Here is a 26,056-nt window from a genome sequence, read left to right as displayed (position 1 = left end):
ATTGGTCGATTTAAATTAAACATTAACTACTTAAACTACACGTTTCGTGCACATTTCTTACACTTCATTGTGATACAGCAGTGTTGCAGGAGTGATATGTGCTTTTTAAGTTTTTCCATTTCATATCTACTTATTTCCAGTCACAAGATACTTTAAGATTTTATGAACAATACATAAGATGAGCTTATATGATCTAATGCATTGTGATAGACTACCAGTGTATAATAGTAGACAAAGAAGGTAAAATTAACTCAGCCTTGACAAACCACTTGTCGATTGGTTGACATTGTTATCTTGACCGCAGCCAATGAGGAAATCGCTTGATGTCGCACGTAGCCTTCACGTCCTGCACTTTGACAATGGTGCGATATGTAGGTCTGTAGCACAAGTTCTTGGTCTTTAACCTGTCCCTGACCGCAATCAGCTATTTTTAGTTTGAGGAATGAAGTGGAAGAGACTCAGCTGTCGCCTGTTTGCTCTTTTTTTAAATTTTCTCTTATATTAAATTTGTGCAGGTGAGACATGGAGTGTGTATTTAACAGTTGAGATTTGCACATTTTGGCAGCTATACTGTCTATAATAAAGTTTATAGCATTTTCACTGTGCCAGATTCTTATGCAAGGGCAAACTGAAGGGAGGTCAAATGGCGCAATGCAGTCTGTAGTACAAGACTTGAAAATGCATGTCTGAGTAGTCTTGGAGATTTGTGTTGCAGCCAATTTTAACACAAGTTACTGTAGGTTAAATGCATAAAACACGTCGTCATCAGTGTTGCACAATGGATGAGCGCCCTCTGCTGCTTGTTTTACACTTTCAACTACACGTGCACGCTGTGGGAGAGTGACCATGTACCTGTCCCACTTATCAGCTTGCATGCTCGTTAGCAAACTGCATTCATGGTACTGAGCAGACAGCAAAATGCATTACTGGAGCAAAGCATGTTCTTTTTTATTAAGTGTACAAAACAAGTGCAAAAATAGTGATTCATAAGAGCTACACAAAGTAGGATTTGCCCTTCAAAAAATTACAGTCACAGAGGATACAAATCGAAATGCAATACATGAAGTGCTGTTCAAAGAGGATAAAAGGGATCAATGGTGCAGTCTTGCGCAGTAGAAAAGATTGCAAAACATGGACTTGGATTTCACAGCATCTGATAATTACTAAGTGCAAGCTGCTGAAACAAATACCAAATTCATCAGCATTCTCCCTTTGAAACTATGCACAGTGCAAAGATTTTACAAGGAAGGACCTCTATAAATGACATTCATTCTAATACACTTAATCAAATAGATAACTTTGGCCCATATGCTATCGTAACAATTACTTCCTACACTGCTCACACACATGCAAGGAAATGACAGCTAATCTGTAACTTACAACTAAGAGAAAGGAAACACCAGACAAACGCTGCTGAAGCGGCAGAGGTACTTTTAGCAGGTCAGAAATGTGTTAATGTTGATATCGTTAACCTGGGATGCATGCAATTAAAGTACCTAGCTTTTGTATATCTGAATACTGACAAACACTGACATGTATGGAAGAGGAAATCTATGCTTTAGATAACTGTGGGACTTTGGGAGGAGGCTATACTACTTAGTCTAAAACTGCAGCTAATAACACCTCAGCAAATAGCCAGGTACTGCAACTCTGGCACTGATATGTGAACAAGATACTCAACAATGTTAGCGAGCCTAATTGGATTGAAGGCATCTTGGGTTGTGGTGCAAATCAACAGTAAAAAAAGGCACACAGCTTGTGGATTTAGGGTGGCTACAAGTGAAACCCTAAACACTGCACAAACACACAAACCTTGCACAGAGTAAGCCTAAGTTTTAATTCACCAGTCATCCCGGCCACACATCCCCACGTTTGCCGTTTACAGTATGGTGCACTTCTGCTTCTTCTTCTTCTCTGGTTCTTTTTTGGTCGGCTCGGGCTCCTTGTGCCCGTAGAAGCTGGAGAAGCAGGCTGGGGAGCAGATGGGCTCTCTGAGACTGAGCAGCCACCTTCCTTCGCCGTAATAGGTCAGCGAGCCGAGCTCCATCTCCTCCACGAGCTCCCCCTGCTGGCCTCCCTGCTGCAGGGCCAGGATCTCGAGGAGATCCAGGCCTGTTTGAACTGGCTCGACGCCCTCTGCGCAGCCTAGAGTAACGTGGGCGCGGCTTCCCAGAGGCAGGGAGGCAGCAGACTCCACCACCTTTTCGGCGTCGGCTGGCCACAGCAGAAGCTGCTCCTCGGTGAGGGACACTCTGGCACCGACAGTGCGGGGAGTGACGAAGAGAGCGGTCAGCGACAGCTCGAACACAGAGCCATAGAAATCTTTAACAGCCTGAGAGAGGAGAAAGGAAGTGAGGAAATATCAAGATCAGTGACATCACACTGCTAATAAACTGACATGCCTGTATAGATGTGCTGCCACCGCACTGAAATTTATCTGACGGCTTACTGGATTCTGTGCATACTCTTTGGCACCCTCTGCTTTTCCATAGTTACAGAATTTCGTAGTGCAATGGAGGGTCCCTTTGGCTTGAAAGTACTGCTCCAAATCCACCTCCTTCTCAGGTTTCCCAGAGACTGCAAATACAAGAAAGATCAGTCGCATCTTAATCGTGACCATCTGCTTAAAGACATACAGTATTGGTCAACTTTAGATACACTCACAGTCAGTCGAGTGTTTCTTGAAGGCCTCCAAGGTGTCCAGCGTTTTCAGGAAGTCCATTGATGTGCACTTAACTTTGTCCTGCACGGAGGAGAGAAGAAACCAACCAAAGTAAAGAGGAAGGGACATTTCCTCAAGTGGACCTCTCATGGCTTCCAGCTGAGCCCCCTCGAGTCCACGCTTGGTCTTCTTGGCCAGCTGTGCTACATCTCGGCTCCATTCAGTACGCGGCTCTATAAAGAGAACGACAAGGTGTTGCTGCTCTGCGATCTCCCCCAGGCGGGCCAGCCGATCCTGGGTGTGGTTGGTGTCATCCACCACTATCAGCAGAGAGGAGGCGGCTCCTGCGCTGCAGCAGGCCACCACGGCCTCATCCAGAGCCCTGTAAGCCTCCGCAGATGATTCCGGACTCTCCGGCTTTACGCCGTGGTCGTCAGCGCAGATGACGGAGCAGTGCTCTTTGTAGGCATCGGCTATGGCGCGTGCCAGGAAGCTTTTACCGCTTCCTGGAAGGCCTCTGAGGACAACAAGGGTACGAGAGGTTCGCAGGGCGTCTTTGGTCTGCTCTCGCTCCAGGAGGGCAAAGGCCAGGGAGCCAGAAGCAGGGCCTGTATCCTCTTCCTTTGGCAGCTCCGCATCATCCTTCTCAGATTTAACAGCCCCGCCTTCTGCTGCCGCCTCAGCTCCCTTCAGAGTATCGGACTCCACTGATTTTTCTGGTTCAGCTTCCTTCTTGTCCTCTGCAGGTTTCACATTTTCAGTCTCAGCTGACGCCGGCTCCTTCACTGTAACAGCTCCTGCTGGCTTTTCCGGGGAAGCTTCTGCCACCAGCACGGTTCCCGCCGGCTTCTCCGTGTCTGCCGGTTTTTCTTTCTCCGCCTCCGCTGCAACATCATTTGCTTTCACCTCCTCTTTGGCAACTTCTTCAGCCCCGGTATCCATTGTGGCCGGCGATCCCGTCTCAGCTTCCACTTGTTCTGACGCTTTCTCGTCCCGGCTGGGCGGCTGTGTGTCCACTGGCTGCTGCGGCACGGCTGGTTCAGGTAACGTTTGCTCCCGTGGTTCAGCTTTTGCAACCGATTCTGCCAATTTCTCTGGCTCAGGTTCAGGGGCGCTCTCTGCCAGAGGCGTTTGCACAGGCAAAGGTTCTGGCTTGTTCTCTGGCACGGGCTGCTGTTCAGGCTGGATGTTTTCTGGTTCTGTAACTAAAGCTGCAACTGGGTCAGACATCTTTTCGGATGACTCATCTGGTTCTGATGGTGCCACCACATCAGGCACTGACTCCATTTCAGATTTTTCTGTGGGCACGCTATCCTCCATCTCCATTTCTGTTTTTTCCTGGGACAGCTTCACCGTTTCTGTCACAATCACCCCCTCTGTTTCTTTCGAGTTTATGGCTTCTGTGTCATGACCGTTCACAGCCATCTGCTCAGTCTCTTCATCGGCAGCTGGTTGCTTCTCAGGCTCTGTGGATTCCTCCGGTGTCTCCAATTTTGACACAACCTCTTTTTCCATTACAGCCTCCTGTGGCTGTGGAGTCTCTGACGCATCTAAAACCTCGCTGCTCTTTTCAGTATCCATGTCTGGCTTTAAGTCTGACTTCACACACCACCTGGTACCTAACACAAACAAAAAGAAAGACAAATGGTTTATTGAAACTGATGATTGAATTCAAGCTTCAGAAACTTTCAGCCACCCACTACATCTAAAGCTACTCAAACATTCATCGAATGCAGTCAGAAAATTTTGGGGGATACATACCAAGGCTGGAGAAAGACATTCTTCAAACTCATTTATTCATGTGCTGTATTTACAACCCTGTGTGACAACATATCCTTAAATAAAATCTGATTTAAGTAGATTTAGATGGACCGGGTCACATTTTCGGCTCCGCAGAGTCTCCATAATTAGTCACAATTCTGATATGTTCTCGAATAAGCGTCATTAAATCTTTTTGCATTAAAATTCTTGTGAATAAGCTCTGAAATAAGTCAATCCTGACAGCGTTTCTGCCCTTCTGGAGGACAAACTCAAACGGGTTCATGATGAGGAGCGTGGTCGTTATGTCTCAAACGGGAAATTAGTCAATGTCCCAGATTTAAGAAAGAGTAGAGTTGTAGGGGGTGGATCTTTTCTTTTTCTTTTTTAATACATTGCACATGATCCTTTTTCAGCATATGTTGGATGTGCAGGAGGTGGAAACAAAAGCATTTACAGCCTCATGCAGTACAATGTAATGGCCCTGCAGCCATGTCCGTTTTTGCTCAGTAGGGGTGGTGGCAAAATTCTGCCACGACAGTTCATCCAAATTTCAATTTCTATGCGTTAAAAACACAAAAGACAGGAGGCCAGAGGCAGACACGCAAGCATGGCTGCAAAATACCGTATTCAGAGCTTGCATTGGTGAATTAACTGCGCCGGACCTTGGCAGCAAACACAGACAAAGGGCACTTAAGAAAAGGGGGCCATCGCGGAAAAGTGAGATTACTTCATAGCTGAGACCTCCAGCGTGGGGCTGCTCTTTTCCAACGTCAGCCGAAGACCTGATACTAAGAGCTGCATTTCACAGATGTGCAAAACCGCATCGTGTCATGAGACCTAAGGGGAAGCTCTTATAAACCAGGGCAGCAACAAAGACAGCTGGCTGACATTAAGCAGGCTTTTTAGAAAACACAATAACCGAAACCAAGCGCATGCAAATTGGGAAATGTGAACACTTTCACGTTTATTAAACTTCATGCTTCGTTAAACAAGGGAGGTACAGTAAATTAGCATTAAATGGCGCTGAGAGAGATGCTTTTTGTGTTTAAGGCAAGTTTGGAAATTCATGACACATTCACTTGATTTTTTTTTTTTTAATAAATAGTCTAAAGTCGAGTTCACGTGAGTTTCAACGTTGTTTTAAGGAGAAAATCGATGGAAGATGAATTGTATTGAAGCGCACGGTGCGGCCAGGCGGGGAGTGGCGTGCAGCCACCGTTAGCACGCCAGACAAAAACACTTTAGCCTGGCTGGCACTGAATTTGGCTAAAACCTCCGCAGCTCGCGCGCCACGTCTCAACAAGTTTCACGTTTTTAAACGTACATAAATCACTGCGTGTTACAGGAGCAGCTTACTTTAGGCTGTTTGTGTTGAACTAACGAAGAAAAACGGACGAGATGAAGAATACTGAGCGGAGGGCTTTTGTTCGCGTGAGTGCCATCTTACCAGTACGGCTGCAGCGGAGCTGTCGGTGGTGCCGCTGACCACGCGTTTCTCCGTCGATACAATGACAAGGCAGTCCTGGGCACACACATGCACCCGCTTCAAAAGGAAATTCCCGGGAACGCGCAACTGGGCGTGGCTACGCACACGCCCCTGTAGACCGGAAGGACGCCACCAGAGAAGCTCTTTTTTGACTAATATTGAAAAAAAGCTTCTTTTTTTTTTTTTTAGGGATTTTTGTTTTTCTAAGAAACAACACAAATAGAAGTGAAACTATGCAACAAAAAAAGTAAAAGGACGCAGTGGTAATTTCATTTCATACAGTATTAGGGTGGGTTAGTGTTTGTTTAGGGTGTGCACACTTTCATCACCACCTTATACAAACTGACAAAGTTTTCATTGTTTCTTTTATTTCTTTCAGTTGAAACTCCTGCCTGGCTCTGCATTACAATTTAGCTTTAAAAACACAGTGTTTAATAATTTTATATCATTTCTTTACGTGTTTATATATGACGGTGTACATCTGTGCTGAAGATCAATAAAGATTTAACAACTTATTTTTGCATTATTTGTCGTTTTCCAGCTCATCCTGCATATCAAGCAGCAAGACTACATTGGCATATACAAAAGGCAATGCATCAGTATGTATCAGGGACATTTCTTGAAGAATTTTGAAAACAATGGCCATAAAATGTAATTTCACTGTCTGTGATCTACACACAAACAATGTAAGCAGAAAGTAGTATACACACTGCAAGCTATCTGTGTTCAAATCACACTGTGTGTGTCTGGTAACAGATTAAATAGAGGTGTGACAAGAGGAAGTCCCCTGCAGCAAGTAGAGCTGTGTTTGAGGAACTATCAAGTTATCAGGCTTTATTATGATTATTTAAGGACATGAGAACATTTTTCTGCATTACGTGACATGTTTTGTTTTTCAGGTTCTCATAGAATGCAGCCTCACAAACAGATCTGGACTGCATTTAAAATATTTTTTAGTAGCAATGCTGGAAATAACAGCGTTTGTTCTTCAGAGGTATGTCTGAACAGGATGTAGGTTATAGCTGTAGCTGCATTTACTTCCCCATATATTTATTTGTACTAATCAGAGAACAGTATACTTGTTTGCACAATTCATTGCTGTCTATAACATTGTCAGACCGGTGCTCTCAATGTGAACTTCACAATCTGATCTCATAAAAACCGCCCTGAGCTGCAGTTCCTGGTTTATATCTGTGTCTCATACTGTTTGTATTTTGACCTTTGAGAATTTACTACTCGACCCTCATGCACCAAACATATCTGAGCAGACACTGGGTTTTCTTTATCAGTCAGCGTCATAATAAATTTATTCTTTAGGAATTTTATATCAACTCAGACATCCAAAATTTATACACAACATGTCAAAATACTGAAACTCTATATCAGACTATAACAGTTTTTTATCATAAATTCTGAGCACAACTGGCTCTGAGGCTCTTATCAAAACACATTTACGCATTTTTACGTTCATAAAAAAAAAAATATCTCCACTGCTCATGTGAGGGAGATGACTTGTATTGGTCTTTTTTGTCTAATTTTTGCTCAATTCACCCTCTGAAGCACCACAAATCTTGACTGGGGACATCCTCACTGTGGCAGATGTTGCTTCGCTTCTTCAATAGCCTAAAAGCAGAACGATAAATGTTAGAATGGAAGTAAAAGGAGGGTGAAGGGAAGCATAAGACAATAGAGAGGGAACCTTCTGAATGGCGTTCACAGCAGCATCGTCATCGTCCTGCAGTTTGGCATGCGTCAAGGCTCCCTCAAAGTGGGAGATGCACGATTCAAAGTTTCCAAGTTGCACTGAGATTAAAAAAGAAAGGAATTGCAAATATTAGAAAATCTCTAATAATCAAGTAAAAAAGAAACCAATAAACAGATAAATAATTACTTTCTGACTTTGCCACCAAAACACTGGCATTTCTCTGCCATTTCTCATCAGAAATTTCATTAGCCGCAGCAAGCGAGCGGACGCCATAGTGTCGGGCTTCCTCGTGGCGACCAAGTTCCAGGTAACACCAACCAATCTCATGAAACAGCCAGGTCTTCTCCAGACCACCACAGACCAAGGGGATCTTCTTCTCCCAGCTGGTTTGACAACATACAGACAAGAGGAAATGAAACAACCAATAAACGACCTATATATCTATTTATCAATAGTCACACCTCAATGTAAAATGACGCTCATTAAGAGAGTAGTCATTTCATTTATTACACAAGAGCAGCTGTTATTTGATTATTTACTTACAACTCAATGGCCTGTGAGAATTGTCCAGCTTGGGCATAAACCCGTCCAATATTGTCCATAGCCCTGGACATTGCATCTGGGAGTTTGCTGTGGATAAGAGAGATTGCTGAACATTTATCCATAAAACAGTTTCACTCCTATTGTGCAATTTCCGTAAACTCTCACCACTGTTTAGCCAACTCCAAGTCTTTTTGATGATGGTCTAACGCTTTGTCCAGGTCTCCGAGGTTGATCAAGGCATTCCCAATGCAACTGTGCAGGCTGCCCAAAACCTCGTTCTTATCAGGAACCTCTTTCTCTGACCATCTTTGCACTATCTTCATGACTTCCTCTGCCTTCCTGAGACTACCCTCTGCATTTCCAGATGTCAACTCTAAAACAACAAACGGATATTAGGCATTTTTCAGGCTAAGAAAGTTACCAAGCTCCAGGTTTAGCCAGAAGTCTGCCTTACCTGCATCAATGTCCTCCAGGCTCTTCAGCAGGAACTGAGCCGGTTCAGAGGGTGCGCTACGACGGGGCTTGCTACATTTTTGCTGCATGAGCTTATGCTCCCGTTCCTGCTCACAGATGGGGTTCTCCTGGTTCCAGAACTCAGTGCAAGTGTCAAGGTATGTGAGGCAGCCCTGAATGACGTCCTGCAGTCGCTCCCCACATTTCGTCTTACCTTTCACCAAGTCTGCAGATCATTGCGTGACAATTTTAAACGCTATTAAAACTGAAAAACATCACTGTGGGTGGGTTTAAATGAACAGATTCAACAATAAAGGCTGCAGGAAGTAATAGCTAACACATGACGCTACGGGGTGCTAAATCTGCCAATGAAGGAAAGATGCAGAGAAACAAAAGCAAAGCGAGTCGACACAAGCAGTAAGCAACATTAAAATGTCCATTGTGTGTCCTCAGTGAAATAACACCGTACCTCCATCTTTAAGCAGGTTTTCTAGATATTTCTTGTCACTGTAAAACTCTCCCAGCAGTTTTCTGGTTATCTTCTCATTTTTAGGGGTCTTCTGGGCCTGCTGATGTCTCTCCGCCGTCACATCATGGATAGCAGTAATTGGCTGCGCTCTCTTTAACGGTCAGGTATTCAGAAATATTATATTGTTGATCAGACGGGAGGCCAGGGTTGAACTTTACATAACAAGTGCAATATATATGGTAAGTCACCAGTTATGGATGTGAAGGATTAGTCTTACAACAGCATTTAAACATTGGTTTGTTAAAGCCCAACAAAGACTCACCTCCTCATCTTTTTGGAGAAATGATAGGTCTCCCTTAATCGCCAGGTTGACAGAAGAAGGGTCTAGAAGATGATAGAGGGGAATAAATGGTTTAGATTTTAGGTGAGTGAGGAGGATTTTCATGTGCTGTGTCTACAGTTTAGTGTAGGCAACAAAATGGGATGTAATCACTTACTGCCAACAGAGTTTTCTATGGCCTCCTGCGCTTTCTGGATGCCCAGTCGGAACTCCTGTATTTGTGGACGTAGTTTTTGTCCTCTGTGATAAAACACCAGCGCAAATTCAAATTCTCCCATGTAGTACAATGCCTCCGCTTTCTGGTACAATCCCTGAAAAGTCATGTTTGTAAGCTTCACGTCAGAAATGTGACGGGTTATTTATTATCTGTCTCGACAGTGAAAGGCACTGACATTTCTGTGACCTGTTGTCTAACCTACCTCGAAAAATGTCCTGTCTTCCAGCAGGGAAGCCTCTGCATCTGCTAAAGCGTGTTCAGACTGCCCCATCTTCAGGTAACATTTGGATCGGCCGACAAGGCAGATCTTGTCATCAGGCTTTAAAGTCAGTGCCTAAAGAAAGACCCAAATCAAGTCACTCCTGCATGCCTTTGAACGTCGCACTGACATATTCTGTTATCACATGAAGACGAGCTTCAGTCAGTTAGTCCAACCTGCCATGTCTAGCTAAGTTAGCTAGCTAACTCCTTACCGTTGTGTAGCTCTCTATCGCCTTTTTATACTCTCCTTTGAGGTACAGCCAATCTCCATTGGCCACTAAAGTAGAGAACACGCCTTTTGGCTTTTGACCGCCGTTATCTCTGTCTGTGTCTGACATTTTCAAGCAAACTTTCTGGTCATAACACTTGCAAACAATTTAACTCGGTGGGGTATCTCCACACACTATCATCTCCGGTCAACTGGTATCTTAGCAACCACACTAACAAACCGGAAGCAGGAAGCAGCGCCATCTTCTGCTCGCTCCGCTTAGTACAACTCTGCCTCTATCTACACTTCATGTTGCACAAAATTTTAATTTTGACCATATATGCTGCATATAAAAACCTTATTGCCCAATATTGTTAATCTAATAATTATTAACACTAACAATAGTGCGCTACTAAACAAAAGACAACAAACAATGCAGGGGAAACCCAGAGGGGGCCAACTTTATTGACATGGCTGGAACTTTTCAGGGGTAAAGAGAGGATGGGTTCACCACATGGGCGAAAACAATGAGAGCAAAGATGAGGACGCTTTTCTTTTTTTCATGAAGTGCACCAAGAAAACAACACGCTCGTCAGGAAGTAAATGAACATTACCTGGTTTCCATAGTGGAACAGTTCCTCACTTCCTTAGACAATAGCAAACACATATCACGTCATGTTTGTTTATGCTTAACTGTTGCACGGAGTAAAATTAGACAGCCTGCATCACAGTCAAAGAACACACAGAACATAATCTATTTCTGCGCGACGTTTCATGCAGACCGAGCAGAACAATTACCTTCAAATGTGTGTCAAGCTCATAATCTCTTCTAAGTTTTTACATAATGAAAAGTGTCCTCATCTCACACGTGGTTCTAACAGACAGCAAATTTACAATAAATATACATATGAAGATAAAAAAAATGGAAAAAATGATCAACTATCATCACAAATCAACACTTTACATTCCAGTAAAATGTACAATGCAGCAATCTGTGAATGGCAACATCAAACATAAAACTTGTGACAACATGAGGGAGGGGGACTCTGCTGGCGACAAAGCCAGCACAGCTGTCTCCACTGCCATCTTTCTAGTGTGCTTCAGCTGTACTGTATGTGTAGGTCTAGGCTCCAGCTGCTGTGAGTTTAAAAAACGCGTCTATTGGCTTATGACAAGGAGGCAGTTTTTCAGTGCGAATTTGTAGCAGCCAACTGTCAGTCTGACAGATTCTTCAAAACGGGGAGGCGCCGCTTGCTCGCTGATTTTCTAAAGAAATCTTAAGCAAGTTATTAACTTTCATGCAGAGAATACCAGCTCAGCAGTGAGTTGAGAGGAGCCGGACAACTGCTTTCTCAATGCTCAGGTGCATCTCAAGAGTTTCCCCGGGTATCGCTTCCTAAAAGCTCTGATACAATAGCTGCACAACCTCAAAAATCGAGAGGACATTTGGACCGGGGTTGCTAGCCACTACTGACGTTAAAGTTTGCTTCATTCAGGAAGGAAGAAAACCAAAACCAGTAACACTACCAACTCAGTCTGAGCTGTCTTGGCGTCCTTGCTAAACGGTCTTTAAATCATTTGTTGCATGTGGTCATTGGGTTGCATTCATTCAGTCAATGGCATAGACAAGAATCTGACTTGCAATCAGTCAGTCATTAAATATGGAGGTCGGTGGGTCGGGGGGTTGACGTTGTTGAAAAGTCCTGATGTTGTGTAGGTAGAAGAATCCTCCAATTAACCGAACTGGAAGAAGAAATTTCCTGGTCCAGATGCTGAAACAGACAACAAACAAGTCAGTGCAATGCTCCCAGAAGACCACGCTCACCAGAACTGACAAATTCACCCATGAAGGACCAGTGGAAATGGACGATATCAATATTTCCTGTGTGCAATAATGTGAATTCAACCAGTTTTAGTTATGTTCTCCACTTATTTATCACACTGCAAACTTCCCTGCTGTGGAAATAATGACGGATTATCTTATCTTATCTTATCTTAATAACTGATGTCCTCTCAGAATGTGAATGGTTACCTTCAAAACTAAAACCCCCTGGGCCTCCAAAGAATGCCTTGAAAATGTTGTTGGCATCAAAATCTGGTGGAGACAAAAAGAGTCGACATCAGCGCATAAAAACAACAGCTGTTTGATGATTAAAAGGTCGTTCACCCGTGAGACCTCCCACCCCCGGTCTCGCCCAGGTGCTGACCTCCCATGTTCATGCCGTCGTCCTCCAGGTCCTGACCGCTGTCGTAGCGAGACTTTTTCTTGGCGTCTGAAAGCACGCTGAAAGCCTCGCCCACCTCCTTGAACTTCTTCTCCTCTTCCTTCTGCACCTCAGGACTCGCTCCGCTGTGACGGTCTGAAGCAAAAAAAGCAATTTAACAGACAAAAGTCGAGTCGAAATCATCATTTTACTGTTAGGAGGTCATGTTCTGTTCGGATAAGCACCTGGGTGATGTAAAAGCGCCCGTTTGCGGTAAGCTTTCTTGATCTCTTCTTCTGTGGCGTTCTTATCCACCCCGAGCACTTTGTAGTAATCTTTCCGCTTGCTTTTTTTCAACTCCAGCTGGGCATTTTTCAGGAGGTGCTTGTGTTCTAGAGCATCACAAAGAGAGAGCAGGTTAAAAAGCGACTGAGCAGAATAACGAGGCGACGTCTGCGCCGAAAGCTGCGTCGGCTCAGCCGCGGTCTGATTCTCACCTTTTGTCTTCTCTGTCTGGTAAACCTTCTCATAGTCTCGCACTGCCTCTTCGTACTGCTCTGTGTCCATGTAGCTGCAGCAGAGTAAGCACAAGTCTTTAACTGTCTCTTCACCCAGTTTGAGCAGTTAAGTTCAGAAAATGACTACGACACTGTCTTCTGAAAGCCTCTAATAACCAGCAAGTTAGAAAAGCTGGACGTACCACTGCGCTCTCCGTAAATATGCCTTGATGTAGGTCTCATCCAGTTTAATGGCCTTTGTACAGTCTTCAATGGCCTGTTCTAGTTTCTTCAGCTTTCAAAGAAAAAGAAAAACACGTGACCGTGTGAGGCAGCGACAGAGAGAGAAAAGCAGTGGCCTAGTTCTTTTGACATGACAGAAGAAAGTACAACTCGGCAAAGATGCCAAAAGATTTCACGAGGTGCTGTCAGAGGGACGGAGCGAGAACTCTTGCAAAGCTGGTGCTAACCTACGAATGACTAAATGAGGGTGTGTATAATGCGTGGGTGAGGAACTGTCTGATTATGTCAATGTCTGCATATGACACTGAGATTTTTTTTCCTCCTTGTCAGCTTTTAGGACACAGGTAAAAATATTTCATCCTGAATGTTATGGTTACAACAGTGTCGGCTGTGCGCGTCTACCTGCTATCTCCCCTGTGCATGTTCCTCACCTTAGATCCAACAGTGGCCCGATTACAGTACAGCTTGGCATTAGTCTTGATGTTGTTGGGGTCTATTGTCAGTGCCTCAGAGTACAGCTCATAGGCTGCATCAAAGTTTCCCTCCTTGAACGCCTTGTTCCCCTCCTCCTTCTTGGCTTTTAGTGCTTTGGCATTCTGGGAAAGACAATACACAGGACAAGCTTAAGCGCTACTCTGGGCTACCTTAACAGAAATGTCAGTCAGACTTAAGCAGGTGAGAAAACACTGAAAAGTTGTATTTTCTTAATTTTCCTATGTCAACGTAATAGGAAAACACTCCCAGTAAGACATAAATGTAGCTGTTGTATTTCTGGGATTTCACAAAAACTGTTTATTTGCCTTATAAAACTCTTTTCTAGAGAATTACTCACTCTGCAGGCCAGCCGAGCCTTGTCATGGTCAGGAGCCATACGCAGCGCCTGGACAAAGAACTGGACAGCCTTGTCAATGCAGTCCTCATAATACAGACAAAGACCACGCACGTACAGCGCATCTGCATTAGTGGAGTCCATTCGTAGAATATCACTACCAAGGGAACAATAAATTAGTATTAGAAAACAGACATATAAAAAAGAAACAGGAGACAATTCACATCAAAAACATGGCATTCTATGTCATCATCTTTAAAAAAACTACAAAGGCTGCGGAATCGATGCTTCCCTGCAGTGAAGGGACAGTGTGCAAAGACGCAGCGGGGTAGCCAGACTGGTGGGGTAGTCAGATTCACTCATCATGCGATGAGAGTGTGGACAGCTGACCAACAAGACGATGGCAGAGGATTTGGTGTCAAAGAGAAAAGCAAAAGCGCCTATTTGCCAATATTTTGGATTTCAACCTGTTGCAAAATGGAAACATGATAATGCTAATGAGGCAATCTGTAAACTTTGTCTGCTGAAGGTGGCAGCATCTGGAGCCAGCACCTCTAATCCACACACACACACCTTCAAGCACACAACAAAGGGTGAGGCTGCCGAGACGGACCTGCAACACAAGCTCAACCGGAGATCAAAGGAAACGCTCTGCAGATGTTGAGCGTCATCTGCAAATATCTTCTCTTGTAAAACGTCCAGTGTGGTTGGTATTTGGTAACCAGTGAGAGGATTTCCTCACAGTGGAAACACCCGTAATGTGAAAGCCCATGGATTTTAATTTATCTGTCAAACTTGTATTAACCGAAGATGAGTCAACTCAAGAATTCGGAGCAAACGTGGTGCAGTCAGGCTAACGTTTTAGAAACTATTCTCGCTCTGTAGATGTGTCTGGCTTTTCACATCAGTGCATTTATTATTACTACTTTCAAGTAATACTTCAAAGTTTTCCCTTTTCCACAGAGCTCTTGGATAGAGGATTACTCATTTGCTGTGTCTGACTGATAATTATTTTGCTACTCTCACTATGAGAGCTGTATCGAATTGGTATGGCACATGCACCCAGTGTGACAAATTCCAATACTGTCAGATATGCAGTCTTACCTGGCCACAGACTGAGCCTCAGGGTAGCGTCCCAGCAGGGCTAAGCACTCTGCCTTCAGTATCTTGAACCTGTGGCAGGCTGAGGCAGACTCCAAGGCACGGTCCATGCAAAAAACAACCTGGAGACAACCACGGCACACTTGACAAATGTGTAACTGTTGACATACCACGCAACTGAGAAAATGAAGTCAGACTGGAATCACTGTGTAGCTTACCATCCTGAAGTCTCTCTTCTCAAATCCAATCTCTGCCATTCTCTCATATTCAAGGATGGATTCTGCATTCTTCATCTGACAAAGGAATTTGTGGTATTCAGTGACAAAGTCAAAAACCTGTAGCAGTTAATTAATTGCTTTACAGCTATCACTGGCCTCTCTTCTGTGCCATGTGTAGTGCTTTAAAACCAGGTCAATGCGCACAGCAGCACTTCTGTGAATAACCTAAAACTTGCCTCGTGGCTTTCTCGTTGAGAATTAACGGCAACTCCAGCTGATCTCCTCTTAAACCGCTCAGGCTTTTTCACTTTATTTGCACTCGCTCGGCCAAAGCTTATCTGACAGTGGATAATCATGTCCAAGTTGTCAGATCATGCTCTGTCAAACTGAGGCCAACTCACCTCCTGCTGGGCCTGGCTGTTGTCAGGCTCCAGCTCCATAACCCTCTGGAAACAGCGGCTGGCAGCCATAGCATTGCCAAGGGACAGGTGGCACTTGCCCTCTCGCAGATGGCCCTGCAGATAAAAGACTTTGAGTTCACAAACTGAAGTGATGGCGTACCTCAATTCCCACTCTTTCTGAAATCAGCTGGCCACTGTGTACTAAAAACTAAACCATGACTTTATTTTACTTTATTTTACTTCCCTGTCGGAGCCACATTTTTATCCCTTTTGTAAAATCATAATACCAGTAACACTGCAGCAAAGCCTGATTATGAACTGAATGACTATAGGGATGTGCTGGAGCTACATACCTCCAAAAACAAACATGGCTGTCTGCATGAACTGGTTATTCCTTATTGAACGGGTACATAGCTCTGCAATGTGGTACATGCTACAGTCAAAGGTCAAGATCCCAAGTAGACGCTGCGATAGGGCCCTCTGTGGCTATGTCCACAATCTCGAAAACAAACTCAATGGATAGTCCATTGTGCACTGTTCATTTTACTCATGTTTACACACATTACAGCTAAATCAAACACATTCCCGCCCCGTCTCTAGACACTGTTCACACCAGTAGGATCTAGCAAAGCATCAGTGGGGGAGGAGGCAGGCAAAAATGCATGCAGCAAAACAAAATAACACTCAGAACAGAAAACACTTCAGAACGTAATGGTCATTTTTTCCCCTTTAACAGAGTGTAACGGTTTGTTCCCCACAACCTGCCTTCATGAAGGAGTTATCTAGTCGTACTGCTTGCTGGGAATCCTCTAAAGCCTCTCTGTACCGGCACAACATCATTAGCGTGGCTGCCCGGTTTCCATAGTAACTTGCATTCTTTGGACACATGTCTGTATTAAAAAAAACAACAAAACAAAACAAAAAAAGTTTTGATATCCTATCAAAAACAGACAAAACGTTTGTTTCTTATCCAAACAAGGAATCAACAACACCCCATCGTCTAACAAGAAGACTGAGCCAAATTATTATGGGATAATTACCTATGGCCTTGGTGTAATAATTGAATGCTTCTGCGTAATCCTTCTTGATATAAAAGGCATTGCCTTGCTCTTTGAAGCCCTCCGCTTCCCTGCGTAAAAGTGGGCAAAAATGGTTAAAGGCAAAGATCACTGTAGCTGCAGACAGAGCATGACTGTACAGGTGTGTTTTGGTCAAATGGCTGGGTTTGTTTGACAGATCACTGAATTTCTAGGTACTGAACTTCTTGTCTGCAATCATTATTCTTTAAACGCCGTTAAATGTGTCTCATCACTTTGCTAATCAAGTGTGAAGAGAGCATGTCCAGCATTGTGAATGACAGTGAGCACCAGAGAGCTCACTGGCCTGAGTTAGCTAAACATAGAAAGAGCCAAACCAGCGGGGCAGAAGTGTCTACTCCAATCAAACACGTAGCTATTTTGTGAAGCAGACAGGGAGCAGAGCCAGGAACATATGACACCACGCAGTGGGCCACAGCCATGACTTTTTTTGGAAGCCTTTCATGTGTTACTCACGACCACACAGTGAGTGAATGGTGTCATAAAGTTGCTTGCCAGTTAGGTCCATACTTGGAATATCGCAATAATGTGAAAGTAGTAATCTCGGCCCGATCAACTTCTACACTCAACAGGCAACATGAGATTTATATGCATTACAGTGTGCCTGACTGCAAGCCAGAAATCCAGCACATGAGCTAGCTAGGTGGAAGACAACCAAGCTAAACGCCATCCGGGACAAAATGTAGCTAACAGTTAGCGGTAGCGTGCTGCTTAGCTGTCATAAAGCAACGATAAAATTAACATGGCAATGCCTTCTGAGTACATGTGTCATTATGAGACTTTGTTATAGATGTATTTCAGCCGCTGACAGTGGAGCCTTGATATATATTACCTTTCTAATTCCTCGTCACTGAGCAGTTCGATGTCAGGGTCCATATTCACAGCATCACAGCTCTCCGTCGCCATTTTGCCGTCAATGGGGAGGGGCGGGGCGACATACTGCAGTAGTTACGTACACTGTAAACAGGAAGTCGTCTGTTGGGTAGGAAAACCCGTTAGCTTGTAAGTCAAAAATGTTTTAATAGCTAATACATATCCACCGACAGGCAGCAGATATAAGCGCACATACTTTCGGAGAGACAGTTTCTACTATTGTTAGTCAGTTTCAGATTATTTTATCTACTTTATATGTGACATAGTGGCTCTGTATCTGTCCGTAAGCTAATGCTAAGCTATTTCTTAATTTCATAGACTGTCGAGACGTTAGCATACTGAGCTAGCTAACCTTACTATTTTGTATTAGCATGACAAACGCAAGTTTTTTTTATTTGCTATAATGCTATTTATTCGCTTTGAAATATTAATGGTTTATAACGGAATACAGTTTTAGTAACGTTGCTGCCCAAAGCGCAGAAGAAATTTAGTAACTTACAATGCTGCGCTATGCATTCACACTGTAACGTTAAACTAACGTTATTTGATTGAGCAGTTTTCCTTCTGTGCGTCTTCTCCGAAAAACAGATTGTCTGACCTGAGAGTGAGTCATGGGCAAGAGCTGTAAAGTGGTCGTGTGTGGCCAGGGTGCAGTTGGTAAAACGGCTGTACTGGAGCAGCTTCTGTATGCCAATCATGTTGCAGGTATACCCTTTACCGTAATAAATACTGTTTTTCAAGTTTTGAGTCGATGAGCTCCATGAGTTAATAACGCTATTGCCTGCCTTGGATACACTGTACACACAGTTATTGATTAATGTGTAATTACTGACATTACATATATTTAAAATGTTTACTTTGGTAGCCTTTTTGTACATTTAAGGTTATCTAATAACACATGCATTAGTGCTTAGTGCAGAGGAGCATTTATTTTCATACAGCTTGTCTTTTGCTGCTGAATATCATCAGCTCCAGCCATAAAACTTGTAAAAATGTTTTACTATTTATTTCAAGTAAGGCAATGTAAAAGTGCTCAGTTACAATGTATTAATACAAGCAATCACACCACATGTGCACCTGTCTTTCTTTATCCGCTGTCAGGCTCAGAGCCAATGGAGACCCTGGAGGATATCTACATTGGCTCCATAGAAACTGACCGCGGCACACGGGAGCAGGTGCGCTTCTATGACACCCGTGGACTCCGGGATGGGATGGAGTTTCCTCGACATTACTACACTTTTGCTGATGGCTTTGTACTAGTCTACAGCATTGACAGTAAAGAGTCATTTAAGCGGATGGAGGCCCTCAAGAAGGACATCGACCGCCACAGAGACAAGAAAGAGGTGAGGACTGAATCCGTTTGTGTGCTTGGGAAGGTTTGATGATACTTTACTAAAGCTGGGTTAATTTAGAGGAGACCACAACTGTTTTCTCCAATTCCAGTGTCCTTTTTATTGGGATAAAATCTATAAATTAGTTATTTGAATGTTGCTACCTTAGACGGATGTGAGGCTAACCTGATGATCCTGGTCCACAGGTGACCATTGTTGTGCTCGGTAACAAGCTGGACAAGCAGGATGAGAGGCGAGTTGACTCTAACATGGCCCAGAATTGGGCGAAGAATGAGAAGGTGCGTCTGTGGGAGGTGTCGGTGGTGGACCGGCGCACACTGATTGAACCCTTTGTCTACCTGGCCAGCAAAATGACCCAGCCACAGAGCAAGTCCACATTCCCTCTCAGTCGCAATAAGAATAAGGGCAGTGGGTCCACAGACAGCTGAGTGACCACACACTGTTGTCACGCTCAAGAGGGAGGAACAAGGGAGACGAGGCGTGTTAAAGGGAACTTAGTTTTGCTATAAAACAATTTTGATATTATGAAGGATGTAGTAAGACTTGGTTTGAAGAAGCAATGATGAGAGAAGAGGCAGGATGATTGTGTGGATATTTATATACAGTGAGTCCTGTTGGTATTGATGCAGCATCTGATGCTTTGATGAAATACTTTGTACTTTTATTACAAGTCAGTGAACTGATGAGTGTGAGGTGTTTTTGTTTGTCATTCCCATTTCAGTAAGTTGGATTAAGGTGAAAGTATTTCCCCACGTTCTTTACAGTTACCACTGTTGACATCTGCGATCATATTTGAACCTTCGTGATGTCGTTCTTGAACTACTGATAATCAACATTTTGATCTCAGTTTGTACCCAGACAGAGTTTTAAGACATCTGACTCATGGTGCTCACTGTATAGATAAAGTAGAACCTCGCACACACGTACACTGGCTACTGTTTTATTTACATGTACACTATATGTCAACACAGACTGAATCAGGAGTGGTAACAGTTGCTGATGTTACCGAATTACTGCATCACACAAATGCTGAATTTCACATGTTGTAAAATATATGATGGGTGAAGGGACTTTATCGATAAACTGTTGATGATGAACAGTTACTGTGCTGTTAGTTGATCTGGAGATTTGTTACGCTGTTTATGTTCTTTGCTGGAATTCACTGTTGGATGTTGAATGATTGACATTCCTTATCACAACCTGCCTTCTGTGCAGGCTTCAAAGTGTTAAGTTTGAGATAAAGTTTCAGGTGCTACTGTTTTCCGGTTGTGACACATGAAAGACATAAAGCACTCTATAAAGTAGCAAAACGACAATGACTCATCTGATCAGTTACAGTTACAGCTGAAGTTGAAGCTGGTAAATTTTTTTACAGAGCTGTAAAATAAAATCCTGAAGCACTCATTAGCCGACCATTAAACTGTTTATTCAGGGTGCGACATGCATCAAAATATGAGCAGCTTTTAATGTTTAATTGAAAAGGGGAAAAGTCTTGATATTGTCTTGATTATTCATGTTTGTTCCAGAGTCTATCAACACTACATATCATTCACGCAACTTTGTTTTGCGAATATAAAGCTTTTATGTATTAATAGCCATAAAATATGTTCATTTGATGTTTGTTTGCATGTTTTGTAAACAAATTAAGAATTCTTTCTGTGTGCCTAACCGGAATTTTTGTTTGTACTAAAATCAATGAAGTAATTAAATGCAGCACAATTTGGCTTTCACTGTGCAAATTATTGAGCGTTTGAAGGTTTTAAGACATCACAGAAGCACATTCCCCAGAGCTGTGAGCTGACCAGGAGGGATTTGGTGAATGGTCTCTGTAGCATTCTCAGATGCAAGAAAATGTTGGATTTTAAGATCACATCCAGTTCAAAGTTCAAATAAAAGCAACCCCCAGATGCTGATTTTGAGTCAGTTTATGTTGTAGTGTGTTTCATGGCCAGTAGATGTCTCTGATCTTCCAGTTTAACAAGGTGGCATGCATTTTAAAGGAAATATCTCTGCACTTACCTGTCACTAATCTGAGGTTACAACAGTTATTATTTGACAGATTTGACACATTCTTCCATGTCATGTCAGTAATAACTGCATGTTGTCCTCTCCACTGTATTGTTTTTCTAGCCTGGTGGTGTATAAGGGCCCATAAGAGACATGGAAAATAAAAATGTGCAATGCATAAAAATGATTTTCTTCTATAAAATTACCACAATGTGATGAGCCACCATAATACCTCTCACTGAAAAAATCTATGCATTTATACTGTACACTGAACGCACTCTTCGTCTTTGAGCGATAATGTTTTTTATGACATCCAGCATGTGTTCATTTGGAGTGTGACAGCACTGGAGCATTTCTCCTTGAAAGAAACAGTGATACTAATGGATTCATACACGATTAAAATGCAGTGACTTCTAATGGCAACAAAAGTTAAATTTGGAACAAATGAAAGTGAAATATTCATGACAAACATATTCAGGAGAAATAATCCCCCGCTGTGCCAGTGATTCGCTGATTATTGGAAAAAGGATTAGGGGTTTTTAGCCTTAAACTGACAGCAAAAACATCTGTAAAGCTGAACCCCTTTTGTGCTGAGGGATCCAAGAAAGCTGTCTGAAAGCTGTTCTGAGGACTTAGTGGAACATTCATTAGTTAGGCTTCTATATCTGTCGAACTAGTCAGATTTATTAATGGTTGCAATGGCTTCCCTATAAGCAGTTTGGCAGTGAAAACAATGCCAGTGAGACAAGGTCAGAGATGTTTCAGCAGAGGAAATGATCCGCTGGTTCCATATGGGCACGTCGACTGGAGAGGTTAATGCAAGATAATGAGAAAACCTCAAGTGGAACATTTATGAAATGATATTACGCTCACCTTAGTTTCCCCAGAGGGTGCTATCATGTACCATCTCATTTCAATCATGTTCTTTTTAATGACTAGAATTGAGCCACTGCGCTGATGTTACTACACTCAGAACGGTTCAGTTATTGTACCGCACATTCGGACTATGACAGTACACAGTGGCGTTAATTTTATGTCCCCAACAGGGAGGAAGAGACTTGTGCGAGTTGTCAATAGGTCCTCCTGTCATGCTCTGTCTGGGTAATGACTCTGTGTCTGCAGAAAAAAACAGAAGCCTGAATGTGAAATACACACTGTGAGCGTGGCAGAGCCAGGGATCGATTTGTCACTTGCCTGTGTGATTTATGAACCTTCAGACGACGCTGGCCACGGAAGAGAAATTCACACTTGCTAGTCACAGTCACAGAGCAACAAGGTGATGCCCTTGTGTTGCTAGCAGTAATGCTCTTTTAGTGTTGCATGACAGTGTGTCTCATGACTGCTGCTGAGCATCCAGCTCTCCCTGCGGACCCATAAAATAGATAACGTTTCATCCCGCTTGTTTTTTGTTGTTTGTTTGAATGGTGGGTTGTTGTTTTGTTTTTTTTGTGAGGAGAAAATAGACTTCAGCCCTGGAAGCTACTGCATTGACCCTCTTTTCATGGTGCCCATCATGAAGCTTCACATTAACAAAACAATCCCACACAGGAGAGAGCACATACAGCCTAAACGGCAGCGCCACCTTTATTCTCTGTGCTATCAGGCTTTGTTTCCTGTGGGCTGGAAATCCCAGCTGCTCTTTCCACCGCCCGTTATGTCAAATGTTGGTTGTCATGCCGGCTTCCCACGAGCCACTGGGACAGATCATTTGTCCTGAAAGCACAGGGTGATGTGATCTGGGATAAATCAAGCTGAAGGCATCCCGAGCCGTGCAGATCTCAGTTACTGCTCATATAGTTTGTGCATTCAGCGAGTGTTGAAGGAGTTTGACACCTTTGACATTATCCAGGGGGACATGTTGACACGTTGTCTCCCACCAGTCAATAAAAAGACAATTTAAGCTCAATGAAGGACTAAATAAAGACACCGAGGAGGCTGACAAACAAATTGATTTATTCCACTGCTCGACTAACTCAACCCTCTGTCTCCTCTCATCTTTCTTTGCCTTTTTTTTACCTTCAAATGCAAATTTGCTGCAAGATTGGTGCTTCTGTATGTTACACTACAATAACTGCCTGGTGTTTTGTAAATGCCCCTGCAATTACACTGTATTTTCTTCATAATTCTGCTGCAACATTATTGAAAATGCTAATTATCTGTGCTGAGTAATGAGAAATAATGAGTAGGTACATATGAAAATGTTAAAATCCATATATTTATTAGTAATTATACTCCTTACTTGCAATGCAAAATGCATTTATCCAATAAAGTAACCCCCAAACAAGCAGACCTGTGGTGACTGCTGTGGAATAATGTAATAGATGTTTGATAATTGTCTTGTATTTATGACATAATTGCACTGTGGGTTTATGAGATATATCATTAGTGTTGTGTAATATCAGCAGTAATCATACAGACAATGTGCCCGACTAGGCACTATATGTTTAAACACCCTAATTAAAAAAGCAGGAAAATCAACAGCAGATTTTAATTAAACATTAAAAAAAAAGTCACATCAGACTGTAAACTCTGTCTTTCTCCTTTATTTATTTATTTTTATTGAAACCAGCGTGTGCAGTCTGTATATTTTAAAATAGCATGAATTTTATATTACTCGTTACACAAAGTAACAATGTTTTAATTTTCAAATTCCATTTTGGATTTGAGGTTTATCACTTTTATGTATAAAATAACTATAGAAGTTAATACTTACCTGATGCTAACTGTATGTGATTGTAACTATACCTTGTCGCTCCAGCAAGTACTAAATACATGGTCACTAAAGTTAGGACAAACTCAATTACGCTGACGTTTCTGCTAACTCCAGATTTTAACTATTAAGTAACTGTAACGTAAATTTAAGTGCTACTTCTATATTTTATCCAATGCGTATTTTCCTCTTGCAGTGATCCCACAATGTTAGTCATTAAGCTAAATGTGGCACCACAAAAACTGGCCGTATATTTTCTTCTCTGGCTTATAAATCTTTTATAACCACCCATTTACTACCCATTTGCAGAAGCAACACACACACACACACACACACACACACACACACACACACACACACACACAGAAGCTATGCTCTCATAAGGGGTGACTCTCGAGCTGAGGAGCGGTGGCCACAGCAGGAGATAAGGGTGTCACTTCCTCCATGGAGAGCAGGCAGATAAGATACTGGATCAATACAGCGGATGCACCAGTGTCACAGCTTAGCAAGGTCATCATGTCCTTCTTCCCTATCACCACTGGGTCCAGTGGCTTTCCTTTGATTGGCACCACGGGAGGAGCTGGACTTGATGTTTGTGCTTATCTCCCGTTTCCACAAAGGACGGGCGGGCATGATGTCCTGAGGCGTGGAGGACAACACCAATAAACAATCCAAGGGCTCGCCTTCAAATGTACGAGAAAACTGGGAAATGAATAGAGCTAACTGGTCTGAATAAATGATTATCCGGTGGGATAGATAAAAGCACTGAGTCACAGTTCATCACAAATGAGGACGCTCCTCTTGCTTGGTTTTCAGGGCTTTGGGGAGCTCGGCACAGCGGAGACAGGCAACACTGTGACATGCTGGCAAACCCACAGTAGATGTTGAGTGCAGCAGTGAGCTGCAGGATTCATTGTTCAGCACCAAACACTTCTGCTGCAGCTCGAGCCGATGCCACGAGCATCTGTGAAGGACCATCTGCAGATAAAGGAGATTAGCCTGTCTCTAAACCGCAGCCACTCAGGTGTATTTCTCGAGCGCTCCTCGGCGCGCCTCAGACGCAGCAGAGCTCAGACACAGTGACTTGTTTCCATTTGCTTTCACCATTGTATCTTGGCTAAACACCAGTCCTGCTGTCACAAGTTGTTTCCTGAAATGGCTGGAAAATGAGTAGCTGTGGGTCGCCACATGAACAGATGCTGTGAGGGTGTTGCACTTTCAGAGAAACCGGTCTGCACCTGCACACCCTGGATCACATTTTCCCCCTCCATCTGACCCTTTCCCGACTCCGAGCCGCACGGTTTTGACTTTCTGATTAATAAGTATTATTTTGAAAGGGCGGTTTTCTTTTTTCCGCGTGTGACTCAGCCGTACCGAGCAGAATTCAATCAAAGGCCGAAAGCAGGAGGAGTATGAAGCATCTTTGTAAATCTGAGCATTCATGTTGTCGCTGTTTATTCATTAGCAATCATCTGCGTGAGTCTCTCTGTCACACGCCCACACACACATTATTATTGCTCAAATATCAGTCTGAATCAAGGCACAACCTGCTGGGTTTTTTTGTTTTTAACCGTGATGCAGGGAAAGCGCGCACACACACACACACACACACACACACACACACACACACACACACACACACACACACACACACACACACACACACACACACACATAATCATTAAAACCATTTTTTACAAGTTCTAAAAGCTTTATTTTCCAAAATCCATCACTTGTCCTCTCTATGATACAGCACTGTAAGGTTTTTTTTTGTTGTTTTTTTTTGTCAATCCATCCATGTGTACAGTGTTTCCTGCTCTCTAGAGCTATGGAGGGATACCCTGAATGGATGGTCATGTTAGCATTTGCTCAACCTGTCACCCCTGAGAAGGCCTGTCTAATGTGACTTCAGGATATTGTCTAAAAAGGCCTTGAATTACATTATTAATTCAGTCACTGTCAACGAGGAGAGGAAAAAAAAACTCACTCAAAAAAAAAAGGTTGTTAAATATTTTCTTTTGTAGTTTAAAAAAACATGTTGGTAAAACCACGGAAATAAACAAAGAAAGAAAAAAAAGAGAAAGCAAAGCATTTTCCTGTCCCTGTGTGCTGCACTGAGCCTACGATAACATAACCTACTCTCTTCTATGATAGCAGTTTGTTTTGATACAGATAACAATAGCAACTCTGATAAAATCTCTATAGTTACTCTATGATTTCTACATATAATTCGCCTTCTCTAGATTCTTTACTTTAAGAAAGTTTCAGTTCTTTAGGTCAGAGTTCCCACTGAGCAATAGAAACGAACAAACAGTGAAGATTAAAGGCTGGCTGGTTCACTGAGTAGTGCGACTGGGGGGGTGGGAGGGGGAGGGGGGTCACATCGGTATGGTGGGGAGACCTGGTGGCTTCGCTTACC

General features: G+C 43.0%; 4 protein-coding genes across 6 annotated transcripts; 1 reads left to right on the top strand and 3 right to left on the bottom strand.

Annotated features, from left to right (window-relative positions):
* Positions 1-920: 920 nt before the first annotated feature.
* On the bottom strand, positions 921-5,952 carry cnp (2',3'-cyclic nucleotide 3' phosphodiesterase). The gene is made up of 4 exons (XM_070981901.1): positions 5,871-5,952; positions 2,665-4,281; positions 2,450-2,577; positions 921-2,332 (listed from the first exon to the last, which is right to left on the bottom strand). Exons 2-4 carry the CDS (start codon positions 4,241-4,243, stop codon positions 1,880-1,882), a joined length of 2,160 nt encoding a protein of 719 aa, XP_070838002.1. The 5' UTR covers positions 4,244-4,281; positions 5,871-5,952; the 3' UTR covers positions 921-1,879.
* Positions 5,953-7,193: 1,241 nt separating this feature from the next.
* Positions 7,194-10,325, bottom strand: odad4 (outer dynein arm docking complex subunit 4). 2 transcript variants are annotated; one of them, XM_070981628.1, is made up of 11 exons: positions 10,110-10,325; positions 9,839-9,970; positions 9,577-9,730; positions 9,402-9,463; positions 9,080-9,230; positions 8,612-8,836; positions 8,323-8,530; positions 8,158-8,244; positions 7,801-7,997; positions 7,609-7,712; positions 7,194-7,532 (listed from the first exon to the last, which is right to left on the bottom strand). In XM_070981628.1, the coding sequence occupies exons 1-11, from the start codon at positions 10,233-10,235 to the stop codon at positions 7,497-7,499; spliced, it is 1,482 nt and encodes a 493-aa protein (XP_070837729.1). In that variant the 5' UTR covers positions 10,236-10,325; the 3' UTR covers positions 7,194-7,496. The 2 variants fall into 2 exon arrangements, with proteins under 2 accessions (XP_070837729.1, XP_070837728.1); XM_070981627.1 differs by having other exon boundaries at positions 7,451-7,712; positions 10,110-10,275.
* A 217-nt stretch (positions 10,326-10,542) lies between these two features.
* dnajc7 (DnaJ (Hsp40) homolog, subfamily C, member 7) lies at positions 10,543-17,607 on the bottom strand. Its single transcript, XM_070980133.1, has 14 exons — positions 17,528-17,607; positions 16,639-16,727; positions 16,364-16,488; positions 15,599-15,712; positions 15,198-15,272; positions 14,983-15,101; positions 13,882-14,035; positions 13,481-13,645; positions 13,010-13,101; positions 12,807-12,880; positions 12,555-12,701; positions 12,313-12,465; positions 12,138-12,200; positions 10,543-11,877 (listed from the first exon to the last, which is right to left on the bottom strand). The coding sequence occupies exons 1-14, from the start codon at positions 17,599-17,601 to the stop codon at positions 11,840-11,842; spliced, it is 1,482 nt and encodes a 493-aa protein (XP_070836234.1). The 5' UTR covers positions 17,602-17,607; the 3' UTR covers positions 10,543-11,839.
* A 31-nt stretch (positions 17,608-17,638) lies between these two features.
* On the top strand, positions 17,639-20,228 carry nkiras2 (NFKB inhibitor interacting Ras-like 2). 2 transcript variants are annotated; one of them, XM_070980137.1, is made up of 4 exons: positions 17,639-17,697; positions 18,157-18,273; positions 18,670-18,911; positions 19,106-20,228. In XM_070980137.1, exons 2-4 carry the CDS (start codon positions 18,180-18,182, stop codon positions 19,346-19,348), a joined length of 579 nt encoding a protein of 192 aa, XP_070836238.1. In that variant the 5' UTR covers positions 17,639-17,697; positions 18,157-18,179; the 3' UTR covers positions 19,349-20,228. The 2 variants fall into 2 exon arrangements, with proteins under 2 accessions (XP_070836238.1, XP_070836237.1); XM_070980136.1 differs by having other exon boundaries at positions 17,661-17,793.
* The last annotated feature ends 5,828 nt before the right edge of the window (positions 20,229-26,056 follow it).

This window comes from Chaetodon trifascialis, chromosome 15 (genome assembly GCF_039877785.1).
Source record: "Chaetodon trifascialis isolate fChaTrf1 chromosome 15, fChaTrf1.hap1, whole genome shotgun sequence".
NCBI lineage: Eukaryota > Metazoa > Chordata > Actinopteri > Chaetodontiformes > Chaetodontidae > Chaetodon > Chaetodon trifascialis.
This window is presented reverse-complemented; position numbering and strand designations above follow the sequence as displayed.

Coding starts and splice junctions, on each gene's coding strand:
- nkiras2 (XM_070980137.1), top strand. CDS start 18,180: ATGGGCAAGAGCTGTAAAGTGGTCGTGTGTGGCCAGGGTGCAGTTGGT. Junction 18,274..18,669: donor GTATGCCAATCATGTTGCAG/GTATACCCTTTA, acceptor ATCCGCTGTCAG/GCTCAGAGCCAATGGAGACC. Junction 18,912..19,105: donor GCCACAGAGACAAGAAAGAG/GTGAGGACTGAA, acceptor CCTGGTCCACAG/GTGACCATTGTTGTGCTCGG.
- odad4 (XM_070981627.1), bottom strand. CDS start 10,235: ATGTCAGACACAGACAGAGATAACGGCGGTCAAAAGCCAAAAGGCGTG. Junction 9,464..9,576: donor CATAGAAAACTCTGTTGGCA/GTAAGTGATTAC, acceptor ATCATCTTCTAG/ACCCTTCTTCTGTCAACCTG. Junction 7,713..7,800: donor TTTGGTGGCAAAGTCAGAAA/GTAATTATTTAT, acceptor TTTTAATCTCAG/TGCAACTTGGAAACTTTGAA.
- cnp (XM_070981901.1), bottom strand. CDS start 4,243: ATGGATACTGAAAAGAGCAGCGAGGTTTTAGATGCGTCAGAGACTCCA. Junction 2,578..2,664: donor CAAGAAACACTCGACTGACT/GTGAGTGTATCT, acceptor TTGTATTTGCAG/TCTCTGGGAAACCTGAGAAG. Junction 2,333..2,449: donor AAGAGTATGCACAGAATCCA/GTAAGCCGTCAG, acceptor CTCCTCTCTCAG/GCTGTTAAAGATTTCTATGG.
- dnajc7 (XM_070980133.1), bottom strand. CDS start 17,601: ATGGCGACGGAGAGCTGTGATGCTGTGAATATGGACCCTGACATCGAA. Junction 15,102..15,197: donor AGAAGAGAGACTTCAGGATG/GTAAGCTACACA, acceptor GGTTGTCTCCAG/GTTGTTTTTTGCATGGACCG. Junction 12,702..12,806: donor CCAGACAGAGAAGACAAAAG/GTGAGAATCAGA, acceptor GTGATGCTCTAG/AACACAAGCACCTCCTGAAA.